Raw genomic sequence first — 21,035 nt, forward strand, 5'->3', positions numbered from 1 at the left:
GTTAAAAATCATTATTATAATAATGACTGCTATTAATATTTTAACCAGCCTATCAGAAGTTGATTCCTACTAATGTTTATGCCAGTGGTCCCTTACTGGGCAGATTCTGATGGAGCTTAAATGATCAGGGTTATATGCTGAGTTCAAACAGATTAGCTCCCTCTGGTTCTTGATCATGGATTCAAAGGCCAAGGTAAAATTAATAAAACCTGAAAGCAATTTGGTATTATTCCTGATTTTAAAAGGTAGCACTAAAGTATATCTAAATCCTAACCATACCCAGTATAAAATCATTGGCCTAAAATACCCAGACTTAGATTTTTAGTTGGAAATCAGTTTGGACTAAAGATCAATAAATCAATAATATGTGGAGAACAAACACATGGTCACTTTTCTTGAAGACAGTTTAATTGTATTCTGGATCTGCCAGATGAGTGTTGTCACTTCCTAAGCTGATTTTCATGTGCACAACTACAGTGACTGTGTGAGATGGAACCCCCCGCAAAAGATAAAAGAGCACAGCTTCAAGGAAGTCAGAAAAATTCTTGGAGTGGAAAGGCAGAACGGTCACACTACATCAGCAAGAGCTGTAATTTGGCCCAATTCCTAAAATTTGACCAAGTTTCCCCCTAGGGACTCCAGTCTTCCACATCCCTGTACCCCAGGAATGGTGGGGGGAGGGGCCTATGATCAATAATCCAAAAATAAACAGGATAAATGGTTTTGGTTTTTTGTTTTTTGAGGGGAGCCGGTTGTTTTGTTTTGTATAACAAGAGGCCTACTCTTAAAATGTCTGGATAAAAGGTGCTATTTGCCAATGGAGAAAACACACTGCATTGTGCAAATCCAAGCTGAGATAACTCCTGTTCTCACCAGCTGCTTAGTTCTTTATAAACTCTTAACAGGAAAAGTGGAGACCATCCTTGGAAAGCATAATACGTTAAAATTTAAAAAAAAAAAAAAAGTCTACAAAATTACTACCATTCTACCTCCTATGAATGAGTGACATGGGACCTTCATCTCCCCTGGTTTAGCGCCAAGGTCTGGGAGAAGCCCTCCCCAGGAGTGACTGTAGAGATTATACATAACTTCTGGCTTACAGCATGCAACTGCTCAAAATACAGTAGCTATGTACTTGGGAGTGACAGATTCTTCATCCAAGGACTGGATGTTATGCTAAAACACAATAGGGTTCCAGAAAATCAAATATGATATCTACCCAGCGGGGTTTATGACTCTGGAGAAAATCAACTCATGAGGATCTATCAGACATTTAAGAATGTCCTAGGAGGTTTAAAACTGTATGAGAAAATAAATTATAAAGAAAAAAAAAAAACCAACAAAACAGCAGGGCAGAAAATTTAAAACATATGAGGTGTAAATCTCAGTTGTTAAGAGCTAGAATTCCAAGAGGAGAAAATTAAAAGAATTAGGAAAAGACTTTAAAAAAAAATCCCAGAAAATAAGATAAGAAACTCAAACAGAAATGTACATATAGATGGATAAACAAATATATAACACCTGTCATCTAGGATACAATAAAGAAGTATTGAAAGTATGAATAAAATAATTTTAAAAGAAGCACTATTTTAAATCATTTAAAAAACTAAAATATGACTTAAGAAATACAAAACACAGTAATTGAGGCTTTAAAAAGTGCAAAATTAAAGTAACTAAGGTTAAGAATTGGTAGGACACAAAGGTAAATGTTTTTAAATTATAATCCTAGTCACTCACATGAAAGCAGCCAAACTAGAGACTATTAACTATGAAAAAGTTCCTCACTGGGGGCCAGTCTGCTGAACGTTCCCTGTCAGCCCATCAGAGTTTCTCAAATTCACTTCACAAGCTTGTGGGAAACGAAACAACAGCAAAGGGACTTCCAGCTAACATTGGTTGAGTTTGTCATTTCCTGAATTTTCCCCCAAAGACACTGCTCTTCTCCACCACCATCTCTTCTGCCATTATTTTTCATATGTGAGGTTTTCAATATTTCATAATTATGTTCTTTAAATCTACAGGAAAAGTAGGCTGAGATTTGACAAGTAAAACACTGAAGTGTCTTTCATCTTTCAACTAAGTATCCACTAACAACCACAAAAGACTCCTGTTTCAAAGACTCAATTCAATTCAACAAATATTTATTCAGGCTCTATCATAAAATGTTTTCAGGAAGGAAGGCTTTCTCTGGCTTTAAATCCTTGGCCCAGTTAAATGAGAAGAATATCAACTCCTCTGAAGAGACTCAAATCCCAGGGTTTTTTGTGTTTGTTACCTCAAATACAAGTCCAACATTCTCCCCTAAGTACCTCTTACCTGCCAAAACACTTCTAATCCACTTTTTAAAAACATTGATTTGAATAATAATTACTGATCAAAGGTAGAAATAGCACTTCCTAGAAAACAAATAGCAAGGATAAAACAAACAAACAAAAAAAGTTACTTACAGATTGACCATACAGCTTTGCTTCTGGGGACTTAACAGTAAATAATGGGACAAAACATTCTTTCCTATCATTCAATGCCAGGCATTGTTCTAGACACCTGGGATATAAGAGTTGGTGGGGTTGGGGGAGAGACAAAGATTATGGCCCAAAGGGTGTTTATGCTTTTAGGTAATTTACTCAAATTTATTGACTTCACCTAATAAAAGATGTTCTGAAACTTTCTGTGTAAATCAAAGCTGTCTCAATCAAAACATATGTTAAATTAACAAAGACAGCTCTACAGTGTTTAATAAGCAATGTAAAGGCTTCTTTTGCAAAAGAAAGGGCAATGGGTGAAAATGGACATATTAAAAATGACAGCCACACTTAACAATACTTTTAAAAAATCAGGTTTTTATATTTCAGGTTTCTAAAGAACACTATCAAGAACTGACAAGAACAAAGTATAGTGAAATTTTACTCTTAAGAAATTATTCTATGGAATTTTCTTAAATATTTATAGAAATGTTTATTTCTCCTCTCCCGCTGCCCATTAAAGAGAAGATTATTTTCTAAAAAAAGAAAGAAATGTGTATTTCTCAAACTGTTTTCTAAAATATGAAAATGAATTTGGTTATACAGAGAAATTATCAGGCCAGTGCTTACTGAAAAAAAGCAGGAAAATGGGAATTGTTAATTTTTTAAAAATTGTGTTATTTGTTCATTGAGAATTTGCTAGATATATTTCATATGCAGTCAACCCAATACTGGATTTAAGTGTTGGTTATTATATATAACAGTTTATTCTGTACCTTGTCAGTTGCTTCTTTTCATTTTTCTCTTTAAATACAGAATAACAACAACAACAAAATCTATGCACTTGCTTTTCAAGCTAAAAAAAGCAAAGAGTCACTATAAAAACTATAATCTAAATATTAAATTTAAGAATATTACTGATAAAAACTTTTTTAAAATATTACTGGATGATATCAAAATATTAAAAGATAATAGTAATTTAGGAAAATTAACAGACAAGTTCAAATACAAATATATACATATAAGTAGAAAAAATTTGCCAAGGTATATGCATAAAGATGTTTAGAAACAAAAACAAAACTGACTCTTAAATATCCAGGAGTAGGGAACAAGCAAAACATGTTGTGATAAATCGATACACCAATTCTTTTTTTTTTTTTTTAAAGATTTTATTTATTTGACAGACAGAGATCACAAGTAGACAGAGAGGCAGGCAGAGAGAGGGGGAAGCAGGCTCCCTGCTGAAGAGAGAACAGGATGCCGGGCTCGATCTCAGGACCCTGGGATCATAACCTAAGCTGAAGACAGAGGCTCTAACCCACTGAGCCACCCAGGTGCCCCTCCATATACCAGTTCAGTGCAAATATTGAAAACTAGTCCTGGGGCACTTTGGTGACTCAGGCAGTTGGGAATCTGACTCTTGATTTGGGCTCAGGTCATGATCTCAGGTTCAGGCAGCCATCACGGAGTCTACCTGGGATTCTCTCTTTCCCTCTCTCTCTACCCCCTCCCCCCAGCACACACTCTCTAAATAAATAAACAAATAAAATCTTTTTTTTTTAATGGTGTCTTAAGCATTCTTTCTTATATTTAAAGAGGAAGATATTAAAATAAAAGAACAATTTTATGAGTTGTGACTAGGAGATAGGCAAAATCCCAGAGGCTGCCAAGAGTCAATTATACATATTTAATATCTGTAAGAATTATGTAGTCTTATGAGAAAAAAAATATAAAAATTCAGTAATCCATTAGGTTCAAAGTTCTTTAGTGTAGATACAAAAGGGATTCACTTATCTTAGGGGCTAAAGAAATCCAAAATCCAATTAAATGATCATTTTGGGTAGGAATGTAAGGCTTTTTGGCATACAGAAGTAATATTTGAATCCAGGGATGTAAGTTACATGACTACCCTCCCTCCTTTTCTTCAAGTTACAGAAGCACACAGAAATAGAGTTCTATGAAACTGATCTACATTGTCCACAAGAATCCAATCTCTGTTTCAGCAAAAAGCACCGAGGTTTATACAACCTTAATGAAGCCAGGAAGATAACAGGAAAACTTACACAAGAAGGGAACTCCACAAATTGTGTGGGATCAAATAATTACTTCACAAGTAAAAAACATCTTTTAAACAGAGGACTATCTGAAATTAAATTCATAAAAGTTTGAGAATTAAAACTATAATATCAATATTTTGTGCATATTATATACACATAATTAAGCAACCAATTTTGGCTTATGTGTATAACACTGGAACATTTAAGAACTTAAACTTTATTATATTTGCATATTTATGAGTTTCATTTGCTAGATGTATAAAGCTTTATCAGGCATGTGATTACAATATTTAAAGGAAATCAAACATTAAATTTATAAATTCAATTTAAAATGTTCAGAAGTATCAAAATAATTGGGTTTGTAAAGGATACTAATGATTCTTCAAAGTTTCTTAAGTGTAACTGTTAAAATCTGCTAGACTTAAAAAGAAGTGTAAGTTGTCCTAGAAAAATTAAGACTCATCTTAACCGGTAACTTTAACTACTTGAATATTAAATTCTAGAGCCAAAATAAATATCTGAAGAGCATTTCCTTCATATGAAAATTACCTCCAAAACACTGGACATTTTATATTTAAAAACTGACATGGAAAGAAAAAGTAACAAATGGTCAAGATACAGAAACAACCCAAATGTCTATCCATGAATGAATGGATAAAGATGTGGAATGTATACAAAATGGAATATTCCTCAGCCAAAAAAGGAAATCCTGCCATTTGCAACAACATGCAGGGACCCTGAGGGCATTAAGCTAAGTGAAATAAGTCAGAAAGACCAATTCCATATGATTTCACTTACATGTGGTATCCAAACAACCAACCAACCAAACAATGATACAGAGAACAGATTTGGGAGATTATCACAGGAGAAGGGATTGGACGGTGAATAAAATGGGTAAAAGGGGTCAGTTGTATGGTGGCAAGTGGTACCTAAACTTACTACAGTGATCACTTTGTAATGAATGATAATATCTAATTATTATGTTGTACACCTGAAACTAATACAAAATTAATTAGTAAGAGACATCCAAGAAAATGAAATAACTATCTGAAAGAGATATCTGCACTCCCATGTTCACTGTAGCATCTTCATAATAGCCAAGACATGGGAACAACCTAAGTACCCATCAGTGGAAAAATGAATAAAGAAAATGGGATAGATACACATGCATATATGCATATATACAAAGAGGAATATTTTTTTCAGCCATAAAAAAAGAAGGAAATCCTACCATTTGCAACAACATGGATGGTTCCTGAGAGCATTATGGTAAGTGAAATAAGTCAGAGGAAGACAAGAACTGTATGATTTCACTCACAAAAGCAATCTAAAAAAGCTGAACTTATAGAAACAGAGAATAGAGTGGCAGCTGCCAAGAGCTGTGGGGTAACCACAAATGGAGAGATGTTGGTCAAAAGGCACAAACTTCCAGTTATAAGATGAATAAGTTCTGGGAATACAATGTAAAACATGGTAATTATAGTTAACAATCATGTATTATATACTTGAAAGTTGCTATAAAAGATCTTAAATGCTCTCATTATTAAAAAAATTATGTGAGGTGATGGATGTGTTAAGTAATCTCATGGTGGTAATCATTTTGCAATATATACAGGAATCAAATTATATATTGTATACCTCAAACTTACACAATGTTATGTGTTAATTATATTTCAATAAAGTTGGGGGGAAAACTAGAAAAAAACATAATATCAAAAGAAAAGAGTAAAAAAACCATATAGAACTTATGATGAGCATATTCACTTGTAGGAAAAAAAAACTGATACTTACTAAAATACTTTAAATCTGGGTAATATCCATTTGGGAGCTTACATGTATTTCTCACTTTTTTTCCAATGAATGTGGCATATTAAATTTTCAGTTACTGCTGTAACAAACAACTACAAACCTAGCAACTTTTAAAAACATAAACTTACTCTCTTCCAGTTCTGGAAATCAGAAGTCCAAAATCAGTCTCCCTGAGCTAAAGCCAAGAAATGGTTCCTTCTGAGGTTCTTTAGGAAGATCACTTTTCTTGCCTTTTTGAGCTCTGAGCTCTCAGCTTTGACTGAATTACTTGCTTCCTGCACCCTTCCTTGCATCACTCCAACCTTCTGTTTCTGTTGTCACATCTCCTATCACTATTGTTCTCTAACTCCCCCTGCTTCCCTCATACTCAGACCCCAGCATTCCTTGGCTCTTGTCCATTTCTTCCATCTTCAAAGTCAGCAACAGAGGAGAGAGTCCCTCTCATGGTTAGAATCTCTCCTCAGTCTCATCTATCTGACCTAACCTAGAAGATTCACCACTTTTAAGGCCTTCATGTGATGGGACTGGGCTCACCCAGTTAATCCAAGATAATTTCCCTGTCTCAAAGCCTTGCCTTAATCACATATGCCAAGTCCTTTTTACCTTAACATTCACAAATTCCAGGGATTAGAATGTAGACATCTTTCAGGGTCATTATTCAGCCTATTACACATGGTAATTTTATAATTTTCAAAATAAAAGAAAAATAATTAAGTAATTGAATTATAAAAGTTATAATTTTTCATGTGGGGAAATCTAAACAGAAAAGATTACACAAAATCAAGTTCCTTTTCAAGTGGCTTTAAACCCACTGACTTGCATTATTTTTCAGGAGCCAGAACCTTCAACATTATAATTTCTGAACCTGTAATTGTTAATATTATTTCAACAACATATTTATCAACAGAAATCAAGTGAAGAGTGATAGGTATAACATGTATTTGCTTTACTCAGTCTATGCCTCTGAACATCTTAAGAAAATATGAGCTACAGCCTACACATTGTGATTGTGGGACACTATAATTTCCAAAATTTTACCTTACTTATTTGCCTATTTTTTTTTAAATAGAAAACGAGTTTTCTAAATAATAAAGAGGATTTGTATAAAAACTCTCTATTTTTTTTTTTTTTTGGCTAACCATGTTATTTTCTCCAGCACACAGAATATAATAAAGTACAGCTCGAAACTATGATGGTGTCCTTCTGCATGTAAGTCAGAGTATTTTGTCTTTGTGATGGTTGCCGTGGGTGCTGAAGCTTCAAGGCAGACCTTTCCTGTTTACCTATTTGAAATAATAAAGGTAGTATGAACTACCAAAATAAGTAAAATTATTTGCTGTTTGACACAATAAACATGTACAAACCTATCAAAGTATCTTGATTTACACTGATTGGAGAAAGTGGACTTGAAACTACTTCAGATTCTACATTCAGAGTAAGATCTAATTAACTAGTTAATGAAACCATTTCTAAATGTTCGTTGTCTGTTCATCTTTAACTTATACAAAAACTTTTGATCACAGGGTTAAGTTTTGTTTTTATGTTTTAATATACAAGGATTTTTGGCCAGAAGACCATAAAATGTCTTCCCTAAGGAAGATTTTTCTTTCTGGTTTTGCTTGTTGTTTATTTTTAACTTAAAACTCCATAGCTTTTATTGTTGAACATACACTCAAAAGGAATTCTAAGACAACACACATAAACGGAGAGTTCTGGACAAGTGGGTATACAGTCATTCTATTTAACATAGCCTATTAGCTCAGATCCCAAAGAACTGAATAAAAGCAAAGATCATGCAAGACCTAGTCTTTTATTCTTTGAAGATCTATTCAAGCTCTTGGCTGTATTTAATTATTCTAAAGATGTACATCCCAGGGTGACCACATCTCTTTCCATATCAATAGATGAAATTATTATCCGTCACAGGGAAGGGCACAGAGCCATCCAGTCTAGGAACTACTCTGAAGCTAATCAATTATTTCTCAGTACTAGTCATTTAGTAGAGAAGAGCTAGGCATGAGTGACCCATCTAACTACCCAAACAATAACTGATGCCCGGGTGTCCCACTAGTTAGATGAACTATCTCAAGATAGGGCTTACAAGGCACAGTACTTGACTAACCGATATCTAGCAAAGTCAGACTTCTAGTGCAGCTGGAGAGGTCTGCTGCCTTTCTGTCAGCCAAGAGACTACCAGAAGTCATATCAAAAGAGAATTCTTTCCGTAACCCATCCATTCTGTAAAAGTTCTAAATTTATCAAAAAGAGGCAACATTTTAGTCACCTATCTCATCTGTTATGAACAAATAACTACTGCGTACTTCCAAGGAGTCATACAGGGCAGGAATCCTTAGGATTTAATTGAATTACCAATATACTTTAGATTATATCATGTCTATCTATATCTAAAGTTACATTTCTGTAAAGCCTCAAGATTGTACAATTAGTCTACAAGGGAAGTATTGGCCTTAGACCTGTACACAAGCAATACAAACGAATGCAAGGCAAGTCACAATCTGGAATAGCCAGTAGTACTTAAGTGGAAAGAAAACTTCCACAAAGCCTACGATTAATCATGCACAACAAGAGGGAGAAAGTTTAACTTAGGGAGTGTTCATTCACAAACGGACCAAAAATAAGCAAACAAACACAGAAAATTTATAAAAAGTGAAAATGTATCTGCAAAGCATGATCCTTAGCATGTGGGCAACCTAAATACCAAATTCTGCTACCCCACTTTAATAAAAAAAGGCTTATTAACTCATGGGTGAGATATGGCTCTAAAATACTTTGGGCAATCAGCTATCTGTCATGACCCTAATATTCCTAGGAAGAGTCCATCTTTAATGTTCCTTACATTAATTATCAGTACTTGGCTGGGGGTGGGGGGGAGGGTGGAGGCAGTATCTTGCCACCAATAAGAGATACATTGTTGTGGTGGCCACCAGAGTGGCTATACATTTAGCTGACCATGAAGGGAGATGTTAATTCCAGATAAAGGAAGCCTTCCAGAATAAGGATTTTTATTTTTAAGATTTTATTTATTTATTTGACAGAGATCAGAAGTAGGCAGAGAGAGAGAGAGGAGGAAGCAGGCTCTCCGCAGAGCGGACAGCCCGATGCGGGGCTCGATCCCAGGACACTGGGATCATGACCTGAGCCGAAGGCAGAGGCTTTAACCCACTGAGCCACCCAGGCGCCCCCAGAATAAGGATTTAAACACACACGTAAATAATACACTGTCAAAGCTTCAGTGCCTTTAAGTAAATTTCAGCCAACACAATAGGAAATTTAACATTTCTCCCTCTCCCATACTCTGATAACTCCAAAATCTCTATTCAGATCTATGGGCAGCCCAGCACCCTCTGTTCTTAGGAATAGCTATAGTGAAATGAATCAGATACTGGGGGGTTTCCTTTCTATTTATTAGCCATGTGGGGGGTAAACAACTGAACTTCCCTCAGTTTCCTTATCCTTAAATTGGATGGAAAATGTCCATCACAAAGGGCTACTATGAAAATCAGAGATGACAAATGAAAAGAAGCCAAGATACAGGCAGGCACACAGAGTACATGCCAGGAAGGTTTTGTTTCTGGAGGCTTCCCTCTGCCAGCCATTGTTAGCATGAGGCCCAGAACCTTACAGAGCATGACCCAATGTTCCCAGGACAAGCTCTTCCTAAAACTCTCCCATCACGTCATCCTGGAATTGCTCCTTGAACGTCTCATCGGTGACACTGAAAACTTCCAAGAAGAACTACTCAGCTTGTAAAAAGCCAACTCTAAACCTCTCCCCACTGCTATCCATGAGTTATGTGGTGGCGCCATTCGCGCCAACTCAATCCACAGGAGGTCAGAGCTTCCCTGTCCTCTTCTGCCCTCTGGTGCCACTAGTCTCATAATCCCAGAGGCCTCGCCTACTGTAGCCTGCTCAGGTCTGTTCACCACCACTGATCTGAAGCCAATACCAAAGTTTTAACTTCCACCCCTCCAACCCCACTGTTTGTCTGAGACTCTTTTCAAGCTTTGGGTGAGAGCAAAAGCTACAGCTGTTTGCCCTAGACCATTGCTTTTGGTCAAGCAGCCTAGAGCCCTACTGTTATTGTTCTGAGTGTCTAAATGGACCAACCAATACCTAAATAATTTTAACTCTTCAAGTCACATATGTTCCTAGTTGCAGCTTTTCATATCCAGGATGCACAACAAACCTTTCAAAGACACTGAGTGCAAAGACAATACAGATGGTTCCTCATGGTCAGGAGACTTGACTTTCACATAAAATGAGAAATACCCTCTTGTCCCACCCTAATAATCTCTTTTCTTTGATAAAGAAATCACCCTTAGGTGTTTTCAGATTCCTCCAACTCCGCATACCAGATGCCCTAGAGCTCTTATGTCCCTCCCTGAAAGTAGGTCATGATATTCCAGCATTATGAGAAGGATGGAGCCAGTGTGAGGTTTCTAAGAACTCCTGGTCCCAGCTGAAACGCCCTGCCAGACCATGAGCCTACCACCATTTCTCAAAACCTAAGAGGTTAAAAAATGGGGGGAAAATGTTTGTATTTAATTGATAAAAAGGTTGAGACAATGTCATGAATAAATATTTGACATGGCCTCATTCAATTAAGTTCCCTGGAACTTACTTAATTCAAGCACCTGAACTAGAATAGAATCTCTGGTAGCTCTACTCTGACTATAGTTAACCCTACAAAAGCCAGTAATGGTTCCATAATTATCTGCTAGTTATTATATCATTAGTATGAGTTATTTAGACAACCTAGGAAAAGGGTCAATTTTTTTTTTTTTTTTGTACTTTCAACATTGACAGTTTAAAAACTTCATTAACACATTAGCCTGTTGGTTTAATCTTAACTAATGATTCCTGGAAAATATTTTGTTTCTTAAGAAAATATGAAATTTACATCAACATAAATCAACCTGAATAAATTTCCAGCAAAAAATTTTTACTTTAAATAAGTCAACTTAAAACATTTATGAAAAACAGACAAAAAGCAAACTGACTTAATGGTATATGGATTTCACATTTGAATAGATTGTTGTCTTATTTGATACACAAATATGTTTTTGTCTATGACATATCTTAGCAAATCAGGCTTTGATTAAATTCAGATTCTTTTTATCTCATTGTTAATGAAAAAGGAAAGAGGTTCAGATCTTTACTTCACATATTTAATTCTCTTTTAACTGGATCTTAACTGTATTATTTTTGAAACAGAACTTGTATGATGAAGCAAACTTCAATTGCTCAAAGTATGGCATTTCTCCAACAATCCAAACAAACAAAAGGTACATATAATTTTTTTTAACAAAATAAGTTAGAAAAGTTTCCTGCTTATAAAAATTATATTTCTTTTATTAATAAGACAATGTACTATTCTACAGACCTTAGATTATCAATAATACCATTCATTAGGTACATTGATACCTTTTGCTCAATATTTTCATTGTCACATTCATATTTTTCATTTATTTGATGATACATATGTGAAAAAAAGTGGCTGCTGACAATTAGGGAGAGTAGAAATCAGATTTTTTTTTTTAATTATGCCTAAATACAAGCAATAAATTCAACAAATTCCTCATCCATCAGTGCCTTAGTCAGACTAAAAGCCAATGAACCAGCGAAGGGTACATATTTTTCCCCCTTTCACCAAAATAAGTGGAACAAAATTCCTTCATGATTGCATATTTAAAAATCTAATCTTCGTATTTGCCAACATTGCTAAGCTGCTGTATCAACTGTTTAGCTTTAGCCAAATAAAACCTTTTTTGCAACTTTGGAAGAAACTTCTACACAGGAAACTATAAATTTTGACAGGCAAAATTGTGTCTTAATATGTGGTGCTTTTACACCAATTCTTACCTTTCTATCTAAAATAAGTGATATTCCATAACGGCTATAGTGGTCAGGTAATCAAAAGCTTTGTTTATTTAATTATCTCTTTTCTGTGTGAGACTAGAAAGAGAGAGTAAGAGACAGAAAAATGTGGGTTTCTCAGCTGCCAAGTAGCTTCAAGTGGTGCTGTCATTATTGGTTTTTAATGGTACAAAAATACTTGGTTGACAGTATCAAAGAAATTCCTGGGGGAAACTTCACATATTCTTGCAGATGGAAAAAAATTGTGAATACATGTGAACAAAATAACCATTTTCTCTGTATCTAATTTCTATCAACACAGAAAAATTGAGGCACTTTTATCTTGTTCTTTTGTGTTCTAACATATGCTAACATTAAGAAAAGTTTTAAAAAATCAAATTCTCATTTTCAAAGCCTCTCTAGAATAATGTTGAGGAAATTAAAAGTTAAGCACAATCTTTAAAAAGATCCCCCCCACACCTCTTTAACCTCTGTTTCCACATTTGGGCTTAGATCTTTCAGATGAATCAAGGTGACTCTAGAAGGTCAAAGGTCAAAAATATTAGTTATGTCCAACTCAGAAAAGCAAAGGAAACAAATATAAAAATAAAACAAAGAACACTGATGTTATGATCAACTCCTATGAACTGCATTTTACCCACCTCCACTCTAAATCTGGATCAAGCCCTGCTACCTGGATCATAGTAGTTTCTTGGTACAGCTTGAGCTTATTCAGTGACTCCAGTCTAAATCACATACACACATTTCATGTAATTATCTCTTCTACTCTTCTTTAAAAGATGGATGGATACTTATTGATTGTGGTTGCTTAAAGGTTTCATAATGGGAAATGGACTTCAATAAGAGGTAAGTGGTAATTAGTGAAAAGATCTGAAATAGACTTGTGATTGGCTCAGTGAACTGCTAACCCAGTTGTTTTCCCAGTAAAACAGCCTCTCATCCCAATATCACACTTCGGTATGTGTGCGAACAACTATGTTATATGAGCTATTCATCAGATGTAACAACTTAGCAAACAACCCCTAGAAGCTAGTATAATAGCAAAATATGATCTCCCAAAGTCATTTCCAAGTGCCTTCCTCTTCGTACCAGGAGTAGATTTGGAAAGGAACTTTTGATTTCGGTCTTCAGGACCAGATCTGAAAATCATTATGTTGCCAAATACTGTATCCTTACCTATTTTTTTTTAAGATTTTATTTATTTATTTAACAGAGAGACAGAGAGAGAGAGCATGAGAGAGGAGAAGGTCAGAGGGAGAAGCAGACTCCCCGTGGAGTAGAGAGCCTGATGCGGGGCTCGATCCCAGGACCCTGGGATCATGACCTGAGCTGAAGGCAGCTGCCCAACCAACTGAGCCACCCAGGCGCCCGTCCTTACCTATTTTATTTCTCTTTTTTATCAAATGAAGAATCGTTGAAATTACACTTGCAATTGAATTAAATCAACTTCTTGTCAAAACTAATAAAATGTAATGAAGATGTGCTATACTTTCATCAGCATTTGTGTCTTACATCTAGCAATAATCAAATTACTTCTTGAGGAAATCTTGAGAGGTTGAAATTTGAGAAGCAGTTTCAAACACCAACTCCTAAGATTTGTCTTGTTATAGAAGGCAGAGAAAACATGTTATCTAGGCTGTAGAGTCATACTGTTTTTTAATACCACAACTTTATTCATATGTCGCTATAAGAATAAAATAATAAAGTACACATTTCTTTTGCTAACAAGATAGCACACTAGTTCATAAAGCCCTGGAATATCAATAATCCTATTTATTATATATCTATTTGCCAAGCACTATACTTAATCCTTCGTGTGTGTGTGTGTGTGTGTGTATACATATATATATATAAAATCCATAATACTCAAAGTAATCTTAGATAAGTCAAAACCATATATTCATAGGCTTTCAAATTTGCTTGTACTGTCCAGTAAGGTCATTAAAAGTCATTCATGCATAAACTGGTTAAGATCTATATACAATCACCTCACCAAAAAACAAAAACAAAAACAAAAAAAGAGTAATAACAAATGTTAAATAAAGTTCTAAATCTCCCTTAATAGCTGTGATAGGAGTCTGTTGATACAGAACAACACAGTTATCAAGTATGGGGCAAATTTTCAGACTTTACTAATAATTTTCCAGCCCTACAACTACCCTTCAACTCCCACTCCCACATACACACACACTATAGATTTCACAGAAAATTCTTTCAAATTTATCTCAGTCCCGGATCTAAAGACCCAAATTAATATCTATATTTGTCAAAAGAGCCAATCATCTAATTCCTAGAATATTTTCTAGAATATTCTAGAGAATTCTCCTTGTGGGGTGCCTGACTGGCTCAGTCAGAAGAATTTATGACTCTTGATCTTGGGGTTGTGAGTTGAGCTCCACATTGGGATAGAGATTACTTAAATAAATAATTTTTTTTAAAAAAGAATATTCTTTTTATGAAAATTATTAAATAGCATACAGCTATAAGAAAATGTTTTCTGGGGTGCCTGGGTGGTTCAGTGGTTAAGTGTCTGCCTTGGGCTCAGATTATGATCCCAGGGTCCTGGGATTGAGTGGCCCCCCTCCCCCCACCGACATCAGGCTCCCTGCTCAGGGGTAAGCCTGCTTCTCCCTCTCCTACTCCCCCTGCTTCTGTTCCCTCTCTCTCTCTGTCAAATAAAAAATAAAATCTTAAAAAAAAAAAAAAAGAAAGAAAGAAAAGGTTTTCAGTTCTGCATATTGATAAAAAATGCAAAGCGAAGTTTCTCTTTGGATTATGAGCTATACATGAGGCTCCACTTTTTGCAGGCTACAATACAACATATAAAACAATACTTCAGCACCTGGCGGCTATACATGACAAAGTAGGCTTTTAAAAATATGTTCTAGAACACACTTATATACTTTAATTAAAAACCACTATGTAAATATGTAAATTTTGCAAATATACAGTACATGAGCTTTACACATATATCAAAATATATTCCTACTATACTACTAAGCTTAAAATCATAATTTTAAACATACAGTATTGAATTACATTAAGAAATCACTTAATGAGAGGTGCTTGGGTGGCTCAGAGGGTTAATCCTCCACCTTTTGTTCAGGTCATGATCTTAGGGTCCTGGGAATGAGCCCCACATGGGGCTCTTTGCTCAGCAGGGAGTCTGCTCCCCCCACCAAATCTCTGCCTGCCTCTCTGCCTACCTGTGATCTCTCTCTCTCTGTGTCAAATAAATTTTAAAAAAATCTTTAAAGAAATCACTTAATGAAATGACTTCTGTACTGTTGTATAGAATGATACTACAACTGTTAAGAGAACAATTTTACAATTCAGAAAGAAAAACAATTACAAGCATAGCAAAGCTGCTCTCAAACCAAGGCACTAACCTTTATTATTCCTTTAGTGAGCTATCATCTATAAAATCTCACTCTTTAGTTTCTCCAGTCAGATACATGACTGTGTGAACTGAAACTATATGCCAGAGTCTAACTCATGCTACTACTTCATTTTAGTAAATTCAAAAGGGAAATATGAGTCATCTAACAAGATAAAAACCAAAATGAATGGACAGATAGTCTTATTAATTGCATCTCACATCCCTAAATTAATATTGCTTGTTTAAAAGAAGTGTGTGTGTACATGTGTGTGTGTAGAGACACAGATAGACAATGCACTACAAAATCAAACTAATTCTTCCTTTGGAATACTGTTCCTTGCTTCAAAACAATGCCTTCTTCCTATATATTCAAGGTTCTTTTGATAGTGAAAAGTAACACTGTTTCAAAAGGAAGTCAATTACTGTTTTTTTTTAAGATTTTTTAAAAATTTATTTGACAGACGGAGATCACAAGCAGGCAGAGATACAGGCAGAGAGGAGAAAGCAGGCTCCCCTCGGAGCAGAGAGCCTGATGTGGGGCTCGATCCTAGGACCCTGGACTGAAGGCAGAAGCTTTAACTCACTGAGCCACCCAGGTGCCCCTACTATTATTTTTTTTTACCTCCCAGAAAACAATCATGTATACTAACAGAATGCATGTCTTTATACACAACCAGCCTTCAAGGTTATATGCTTGCAAAGTAAAGAAATAAGCATAAGTAAACCTTTAGGCTAATACTTCCAAAAAAGAAGGAATAACATATTGTATATCTAAACATTGTTATATACAGAAGAGCAGGACTAGATTTTTTACCCAAACTAAAAGATAAAAGAAATAATTCTTTAGTCATATAATTCAGAACATATTTGGAGTATATTTATCTTAAAATACTGAATTACCATTAAAAATTTTCAAGTACAATCAAATGTCTGCCACTTTCCAAACCTACACAATCAAAGACAAACTATACTCTAAATTCTAAATAACAACAGTATTAACTTGAAGATGAGTTTCTCAGGAACAGGATCTTTCTTATTCAGCCCTATACAATACCTCAGTTGCATGCTCCACAAGAAATGCCCCACAAATACTGCCGAAATAAACTGAGCTGTCAGCTAATACTTCCAAAGATTTAAGCTAGTCTGATCTCTTTTAGTATGAGTACTTAGGGAATCCTCAAATCCTATGAAACCCCTTTTCAAAAAGTTAATGAAACAATGAAAGTAGAGGGCTCAGAAAATCAGAACCTTCTGCTGTAAGCTCAACACGATCCATGTCTACATTATAAATTGTAAGTGACTTCAAACTCTCAGTTCTCACCTAAAACATTCATTTCCCTCCCTCTCTCTTTTTCGCTCCTATCATGGTGGGTATCTTCAGCCAATACTTAAGAGAACCTGAAATAAGGGACAAAGGATCTCCTCCCATTTCCTTAATTCAGCACTGACCCTGTCTGCCATTTCCCTTGTCGCAAAGCAAAGAGATCTCTGCTGTCCTGTGATGGATATTCAGCCCTCTTAGTCTTGTTTCTGCCTCGGATGATAATGTATCTCAAGAGAGATGATAGAAGACAGATAACTGGAAATTTTTTCTGTCCAGACTCAGCAATATATATTTATTTACAGTATTCTGTATATAAAAACCCCTCAAATCCATACCTCTAAATGGAACTCTTTGCCATAATCTTTAAAAAAAAAAAAAAAAAAAAGTACAAGGGAGTTTTTACCTTGGCTAATCCAAGCCATTAAACTTCTCAAACTCTTCTTTCAGAAACAGAAGAACTACAAGAGGAAATACAAAAGGAAGAGGGTCCCCTTATAAAACCGCCACGAAGGCTGATGAGTTTCCCTTTCCAGGTCTCTCCCCAGAGTGTTGGCTCAGGTCCCAAGTAACTCAAGACTAAACTTCAGTTTTCTTTCTACCATAACATTGTTAGCATTCTAAAACATCTTCCACACAGCAAATCTTTCAGATGTCCTTGGTTTGATATCTCTATGTGGAAGATACGAAGGCTTCTAATAATTTGAGTTCATTTTAATTTTAAGGACTTTTCACAATTGTACTTTCTCTAAATACCCTAGTCACTACCCTCAGGCCTGCTGTAGTCTGTAGGTGCTTGGAGCTCTCTCCCTTCGCACTCATATTATATTGTTCCCTCCATATAACCCCCCTCTTGGTAGCTACTGACACCACTGGAGTTCACTCTCCATTTAAAATCCCAATCCCCAAACCTCTTAAACCATTAATGTTTCTCTCCATCCTAAACTCCATCAAAGGTGTGTGTGTGTTTTAAAGCTGGTCGAAAATAATCTGTCCATATTAATCTGACTCAATCTGAATATTCCCTGTGACTCTATCACTTGTTTTAAATTTAGGTAAATTAGTGCCTGGTGGCTCAGTGGGTTAAAGCCTCCGCCTTCAGCTCAGGTCAGGTCGTGATCCGAGAGTCCTAGGATAGAGCCCCACATCTGGCTCTCTTCTCCTCGGGGAGCCTGCTTCCCCTTCTCTCTCTCTGCCTGCCTCTCTGCCTACTTGTGATCTCTGCCTGTCAAATAAATAAAGGAAATCTAAAAACAAACAAACAAGCAAACAAACAAAACCCCCTAAATTTAGGTAAATTAAAATTCTATAAAATTGCATTGACTTTTTGAGAAATTTTATTATATTGTTTTTATGCTTATCCAGTAATGCTCTTAAATCAACTGGTTTGTACACTAATGGAGACTGCTGTAGACTACACCTTCCACTAAGGAAAGGCTTTCAGTGCCTAGAGAATTCTTCTGTTCACCTGCAACAAATATTCCATAATATTGATGAGAAGGCACGTGACATGACTTGTACTAGAATTAGAATTTGTCATTCACATGGAAGTTGAAAAATTGAGTCATACGCAATATAAAATGTCACTACATTAAATAATCAAAAATTCTTGACACTCATTGTTGCCTTAGTCTAGCCTCCAGAACTTTTACAAACTTCCTAGATTACTGGGTTTTTTTTTTCCTTCCTGGGGCTTTTTCCTAACATCCCTGTGCCTGATGCCACAATTAACAACACTTGGATTTAGCAAACTCTGTTCCAAATACTTTAAAGAAAACAGTCATGATTATTCAAGTGACCTTTATAAGGCAAGTACTAGCCAGTCCTCCAGGGTTGAAATTCAGCACCTTCAAAGACTTCTGTCCCCACTCCCTAAACCCTGCCTGTTTATACTGAGAAGACTGGCGCCAGGGCCCCCTCTCCTTCACACTCTTATCACCCCTTTCCATGCAGCATCACTCCGATGGCTACAGAAACAACCTGAAATTCAGAATTGCATTATAAACAGTGGTGGGCAGGGTGGGTCTCCTCCCTGGGTGGCCTGGCCCTGGATAATGGCCCTCTTTCCAAGCTGCCTTTGTGACTGCTGTCCAGAGTCCCACAGCCTCAAACTTAAGGGCACAATCAGCCTTGGGGTGCCCCTGGGAGTACCCCCACCTTTTATATGTCTGTGCCTCCACTTCAATGCCCCACTATCAGTATCTCGGGGTTGAAAAATTCGCTTTCACGTTCACACAAAGGTAGGACTAAAAAAGTCCCAGGAGGTGAGTGGTTGTGTTCTGATCAGTTGTTTTCACAGCTGGCTGAGTCAATCATCCCCTCTTAAAAGCTTATTTGACAGGTGAGAAATTCCTCATCTCTAGATCATTCCAGCAACTCCTTAGCATCAGTGTGAGCTGGGAGAGGGGCCTGAAGAGGAAGGGAGTGGTGCTGAAATCGTGTTGAGCGTGTCCCGGGGGAGGCGGGGCGGGGTGGGGGGGGGGACCTCTCGTACGGGAAGGAGGAATCTGGCGCCAGGAACGTGCCGGTCCAGGGTCCAGCGGGAAGAGAGGGGGGAGCCGAGAAGTCTTAAGCGGAGGGAGAGGCGCTAGAAGAAATGGACAAGCGACATACCTGGAAATGTCCCGAGAGGGATGGAAATGGGTGAGGAAGATGCGGACTGCAGAGAAATCGGGAATGCAAGAAGATGGGGCAAGGGGAGAACCAAACAACAGGGAATGCAGTGCCTCAGATGCAGGCGTCCAACCCTGGCCGGTGCCAGACCACTCCAGAGCGCCGGCGAGGCTGGCTCCCGGCCGAGCCCCCGGAGCCGTAAAGTTGGTACGGCTAGGGGCGACCGGACGGGCAGCGCCCCCTGTACGGAGCCTTACCTTCTGGTCGACGATGGAGCAAGCCATCTCGCGGACGTGCGCCAGGCTGTAGTCCCCGGACGAGTCCTGCAGCAGCAGCACCGGCTCGCGGCTCAGGCCGATCTGCAGATGGAACGAGATGCCCCCGGCCGGGGCCGCGACGGAAGCCAAGAACGGCGCGGGCCCCGGCCCCGACCCCGGGACCAGCGCGGCGGCGGCCGCCGCTGCCGCCGCCGCCACGGGCAGCAGCGGGCTGGGCGGCCGCAGGACCGGAGGGGCGCTCATCGCTCCGCGGGGCGCGCCAAGGGCCGCGGGGCCGGGCAGCCGAGGGCGGGGGCCGGCGGAGCGGCAGCCGAAAAGTTTTGCTGCCGCGGAGCCGGGAGCTTCTTTCTCCAAGAGCCGAAGCGGAAAATAAAAACTTTCCGGAAAAGTCCCCGCGCGGGGGGAGGGCGAGAGGATGAGGATCGGGAGGGGAGCGGGGGGGAGGGAAAATGGCTGAGGCGGGAGGGCTGCGCCGCCGGGAGCGCGGGCGCCGCACGGGGGAGGCGCTGCCGCCGCCGTGGAGCAGCCGCCGCGGCGCGCTCCGAGGGACGGGGCGGCGGGTCAGCGCGGCCGGGGCGCCGGGCGCCGGACGGGGGCGGGGAAGGGGGCGCGAGGGGCGGGGAAGGGGAGCTTGGAGGCGGGCACTGCGGAGACACCACCCGGCGGGCGCCGGAGCCGCAAGAGCCGCGGCCGCGTGGCCGCAGTAGCCGCAGGGTGCCCGGTCGCCGCCCCCTCCGCCCTGGGCTCCCGGGGCCTGAGCCTCCCCGAGCCGGGGCAGGACTGAACGGCGGGGCTTGAGGCCGTCTCCGCGGGCATGGTCCATCCCTCTCCGTCCGGACTCCGGTGTCCGCTGGCCGGGTTGCCCGGCCGCAGACGGAGGGGACAGGGGCGCATCTCCTCCGACCGACTTCCTAGCGCCGCCAGTTTCCAAGTCCCCAGTCCCCGCCACCAGTTCCTAATGCCCGAGGACAACGCACTTCTACCCGTGAGGTGACCTGTGATGGACGGAAGAACGCCGAGCCCTGCGGCTTTCCGTGGGTCTTACCTTCGAAGCTTCAAGGGAGGATGAAAATAGAGGGTCCTCGGAAATCCAGTTACATCCCGCCTCCTTCTGGGAGCCCTTGGGTTTCTTGCCAGAGAGGGTAGGAAGCCTGTCCACGGAAATGTATTTAAACCTGTCCCTACCTTTTTGTCTCTGACACACCCTGATACCCAACT

At 38.7% G+C, this 21,035-nt stretch overlaps 1 protein-coding gene across 2 annotated transcripts in view; it reads right to left on the bottom strand.

Annotated features, from left to right (window-relative positions):
- Positions 1–20,157, bottom strand: part of PRKD1 (protein kinase D1) — a 332,127-nt gene extending 311,970 nt beyond the window's left edge. For both annotated transcript variants that reach the window (XM_032343993.1, XM_032343992.1), the window contains exon 1: positions 19,797–20,157. In XM_032343993.1, coding sequence (XP_032199884.1) covers positions 19,797–20,060 — 264 coding nt within the window. In that variant the 5' untranslated portion in view covers positions 20,061–20,157. The remainder of the gene's footprint in view (positions 1–19,796) is intronic.
- Positions 20,158–21,035: the final 878 nt, after the last annotated feature.

The sequence above is a fragment of the Mustela erminea genome, chromosome 5, assembly GCF_009829155.1.
Source record: "Mustela erminea isolate mMusErm1 chromosome 5, mMusErm1.Pri, whole genome shotgun sequence".
In the NCBI taxonomy this organism is placed as follows: domain Eukaryota; kingdom Metazoa; phylum Chordata; class Mammalia; order Carnivora; family Mustelidae; genus Mustela; species Mustela erminea.